Consider the following 4,785-nt stretch of genomic DNA (forward strand, 5'->3'; position numbering starts at 1 on the left):
CATCAAGGAGCTCGGGCACGACTACACGGGCAACCCAGGCACCGGCGACTGCTCGCTGTGCGGCGTGGCCGACCAGGACCGCGCGCCGCCGCCCAGCTGCCGGTGCGCCTGGAACTTCTCGCTGTCCGAGCTCTTCCAAGGCCCCGTGTACCTCTACTACGAGCTCACCAACTTCTACCAGAACAACCGGCGCTACGGCGTGTCCCGCGACGACGCGCAGCTGAGCGGGCTGCAGAGCGCCCTGCGCCACCCGGTCAACGAGTGCTTCCCCTACCAGTTCAGCGCCAAGGGCGTGCCCATCGCGCCCTGCGGCGCCATCGCCAACAGCCTCTTCAATGACACCTTCACGCTGTGGCACCAGCGCCTGTCTGGCGGGCCCTACGTCGAAGTGCCGCTCGACCGCACCGGCATCGCCTGGTGGACGGACTACCACGTCAAGTTCCACAACCCGCCGCTGGTGAACGGCAGCCTGGCGCTGGCTTTCAAGGGCACCACGCGCCCGCCCAACTGGCCCGTGCCGGTCTACCAGCTCAGCCCCGACCCCAACAACACCGGCTTCATCAACCAGGACTTCGTGGTGTGGATGCGCACGGCGGCGCTGCCCTGGTTCCGCAAGCTGTACGCGCGCATCCGCCAGGGCAACTACTCCGCCGGCCTGCCGCGCGGCAACTACCGCGTCAACATCACCTACAACTACCCGGTGCGCGCCTTCGGCGGCCACAAGCGCATCATCCTCAGCAACATCTCCTGGATGGGTGGCAAGAACCCCTTCTTGGGCATCGCCTACCTGGTCGTAGGGTCCCTCTGCATCCTCACGGGCTTTGTCATGCTGGTCGTCTACATTCGCTACCAGGACCAGAACGACGAGGCTGAGGATCAGGAGTGATACCTGCTTTCAAAGCATCCGTCCTGCTTCTTGCCGAAACTCTCCTGCAAGCTTCTCCCCCTCGCCCCTGCGCCCCTCACCCAGTTCCAACCTAGCCCCACTTTTCCTCCTGTGTGGATGAGGGGACCAGAGAGAGTAATTGCACCCTATTGGGGGCTACCAGATTTGTTGGGATGTTTGGGCTGTGGCATATGACCACCTTGCAGGATCTCCCCAGCTCCTTCACGATTTACCGAGTTGACCCGTTAGGTTTTAAGCTCCGTAGCATTTGAGAACGAAAGGGATGGTAGAGACTCCTTTTTCATCTCTTTAATGAAGAGACAGAGGCCTGGAGGTGTTAAATAACTCATTCAAGATCAGGCAGCTACTCTTTGGCTCCTGACTCTGATTCCGGAGCATTTACCACTAACACAGTGGTTTCATTACTTTTTTTTTTTTTCTTTTTTTGTAGGGGACGGGGTGGAGAGTGAAGGCCACACATAGCCTGCAGAGGTATGATGATGTGGGGGAGACCTTGCGTGTTTAAAATGTAGGTAGATTAGGAGGCACCATCCCCAGCGATTCTAACACATCTAACACAATGAGGCCTCGGTGAGACCCTGAAACTGCGTTTTATCAAGCCCCTTCGGAGATTCCTCCTGAATCAGGAAACAAGTAGAATACTGATTGTTTCCCCGGTTTCCCCGTGTGCCTGGGGCTGGGCCTGAAGCAATCCCCTGAGCCCAGCTTTTCAGGAAGTCCTTTATTCCCAGGGCCAGTGGCAACAGGTGTTGCAGGTTTGGTCTAGCACTCCTCCTTGAACCTGGAAGGGAACGTTTTAATTTTAGAATCAGGTGGCTGGAAAGGATCTTAGAGGGAAAGTGATTTTCCTAAGTCTTATCTGTGTCTCCTGAGTACCGACTCAGTCCTCTGTGTCATTCAATTATGTCTTATGCTTAAAGAGAAAGGGCTAAGTTCCTACCTTTTCCCTTAGGTCTAAGAAAAAAAACAACACTCTTTAATTTATGTTCTTCAATGGAGCTGGTTTGTTCCTACTAATTATGTTTAAATGAATGGTAAGGACTATACTAGTAGTCTTATGTAAGTAGAATCATACGAATTATTTGAACATTTAAGATGTTAAATTCTGACTACTCTAAAAATATCCTAATATATACAAAGTTATTCTAAGAAGCAAAAGAATTTTTAAAACACTTTTTTATGGCTAAGGAACTTAAGAAAAAAACAGCTTAGTGATATGTTAACCAGTTTGCTGGCTGAAAGTGGTTATATGGTATTCTGTCCCTGCCTGCTCTCTTTACAGCTCCTTCCCAGTTACTACTGGTTTTTCTCAGGCCTGTAAAGCAATGCAAGGCCTTGGAGGGGTTTCCTTTTAGTAGTCAAAGAAATACTGAATTGTATTGAGTATTTAACATTAATTTTATTTTACTCAAGTTCTTTAAAAAATAATGATGGGTGGATAGCATGCAAATTCATGACATCTGGTCAGATCTTCAGGAATGTGATTTCAGAGATTCTGTCCCACTACTTGCATAACAAATACATATATTTTAGCAGTTCCAGGGTGTTGGTTTCCCAATTCCTGAAGGTGACACAATTGTATGTCAGATTTTAGGCTATGAAAATATGATCATTATACAGAGTAATTTTTATTTATTATGAATGTTTAATTCAGCAGCTCACTAGCTTAGTTAGCCCTTCTTTATGTTGGATAAGAGAATTTACTCCATTTTTTTACTATGTAGCTGAGAGCGATAATGTATTTTGCTATCACTTGTACAATATTCAGTCTATTGATGTAAAATTTTAAGTGAGACTACAAAATGTAAGGTATCTGATTAAATCAGTGAGTCGGACCCTGTTCTCTGGGTTTTTGAAAAAGAATAAAGGTTATGTTTGTTTTACCTTTGTTATCGTGTTTGCTTAATGCTTTTGAACTATGATCTTAAAGGCACAAACAGTACCAACCTCTTTGCTCATTTATTATTAGCAGACTTAATATTGCAGCAAGAAAATCATCTTTGAGCATATGGCTCAAAGTGAACTCAATCTTTCAGTGCTAGCTACTTAAAACAATTTGAACTTATTTTAACATCAACATGTAGTATGAATTAAATGATCTTCAACAATTGTTTGAATTTGGTAAAATGTGGTCAACTAAAAAATATGTATTTAGTATTAAAAGTAATTAATGAATGTGACTATAGCAGTCTTATTCGTATCTGCACTTTACTCAAATTCTGAATTGCAATTATTTGTTAGGTATTTTGTACCACAAAACCTCAAACCTTAAAAACAAAAATGTGTGAAATAGTTTCCTGTGCTGTAGCATTTTGTTTGCTCTCTCAGGATTCTAGCCAGGCTTGAGTTCTCTGTTGCCCAGTAAATGTGTCTGACCTTAATTGGTCTTCTGGGATGAGGCAAAAAAAAAAGTGAACCTCAATAATGGGACTGGAAGTGTGCTTTGACCTATCTTGATAAAATAGAATGCAAAAAAACCCCAAACAACTAAGTGGCCAGTGGGAACTCCCAAAACAGAATAATATAACAAAGATTTTCCATGTATCTCCAGAATCAAATAAACAAAAACAACAATTTACTGATTGTGTTAAAAATCAGACAGCCTGGCCAGTGTTGCTCAATGGTTGAGTCACCCTATCAACCAGGAGGTCACGGTTTGATTCCTGGGTTGCCTGGTTGAAGGCTCTGTTCCCAACCAATTGATGATTCTCTCTCGTCATTGATGTCTCTATCTCTCTCTCCCTCTCCCTTCCTCTCTGAAATCAATACAAATATATTTTTAAAAAATCAGAGACAGAATAATAATCTGAGATTTCCTTTAGTAACAAATGTCAATTAACTATATAACCACAGCCCTTTCTGCCTCGCTTTATTTTTTTATTCTTTATTTTTAAAAAATATATTGATTTCAGAGAGGAAGGGAGAGGGAGAGAGAGATAGAGATATCAATCATAAGAGAGAATCATTGATTGCCTCCTACATCCCCCCTATTGGGGATTGAGCCCTGACTGGGAATCCAACCATGACCTCCTGGTTCATAGGTCAATACTCAACCACTGAGTCACACCAGCCGGCCTCTGCCTCATTTTAAATCCATTGTTCCCTTCCTGTCATTGGTAATCTCAACAATCTTAAATTCTCAAAGAGTAATTGCTCGAGCTGCAATATAATCAATTCCTTACATGCCCTTGGATATAAGTAATCAGTTACTGTCCTAACAGGAAATTCCCTCTCTATTTTTATTGGGCATTTCTTTGCATTCCAGATATTGTTTCTGTAGCTAAAACATAGCTGACTCATTTTAGATAAAAAAAATTTTACTTCACTTTCCCCCGCCTAGAATAATTTTTCTTAATTTCCCTCTGACAAAAACAAAGTAGTTTTTAAAGTGTCATGAAGAAGGCCGTAGTGAATCTGAAACACATTCAGGTCCTGACGAGCTCTTACATGAGAGCAGCACCTTGTGTAAAGAATTTGCAAAAATGTTAACAGCGTTGACCACATACAGCCATCTCCCATAATTGCCCTAAGACTAACGATGCGTATTCAGGAAAGAATATTTCCTCACTGTTTTGGTACCTGTGCTGTGAGTCCCACCTTAGCATCACTGAGTAAATTAGGTCACTGCAGCAAGCCAGTATGGGGGTTCAGAATAACTTACCCCAAGATGTGCCTCTGTAATATGCAGATTGTTTTGAGCTAAAGGCAGCTTCAGCCTGGACGCAAGAGAAACTTCTGCCCCTCAACTACATAGAAGAACTTGAAATAGAGGTCTTGTCCATAATAAGAGATTACCAGAAAGAAAGGGGGATAAGGTGAGGTAGAAGAGGGTAAAGGCTGGATCAACGGTGACAGAAGGAGACGTCACTGGGGGTGGT

General features: G+C 44.1%; 1 protein-coding gene across 1 annotated transcript; it reads left to right on the forward strand.

The window, feature by feature from the left end:
- Nucleotide 1: 1 nt before the first annotated feature.
- TMEM30B (transmembrane protein 30B) lies at nt 2–2,790 on the forward strand (the record flags this gene model as incomplete). Its single annotated transcript, XM_006767714.2, has 1 exon — nt 2–2,790. A coding segment is annotated over one exon (885 nt), but the record flags the coding sequence as incomplete, so codon positions are not given.
- Nucleotides 2,791–4,785: the final 1,995 nt, after the last annotated feature.

The sequence above is a fragment of the Myotis davidii genome, unplaced genomic scaffold (genome assembly GCF_000327345.1).
Source record: "Myotis davidii unplaced genomic scaffold, ASM32734v1 scaffold281, whole genome shotgun sequence".
NCBI classification, from domain to species: domain Eukaryota; kingdom Metazoa; phylum Chordata; class Mammalia; order Chiroptera; family Vespertilionidae; genus Myotis; species Myotis davidii.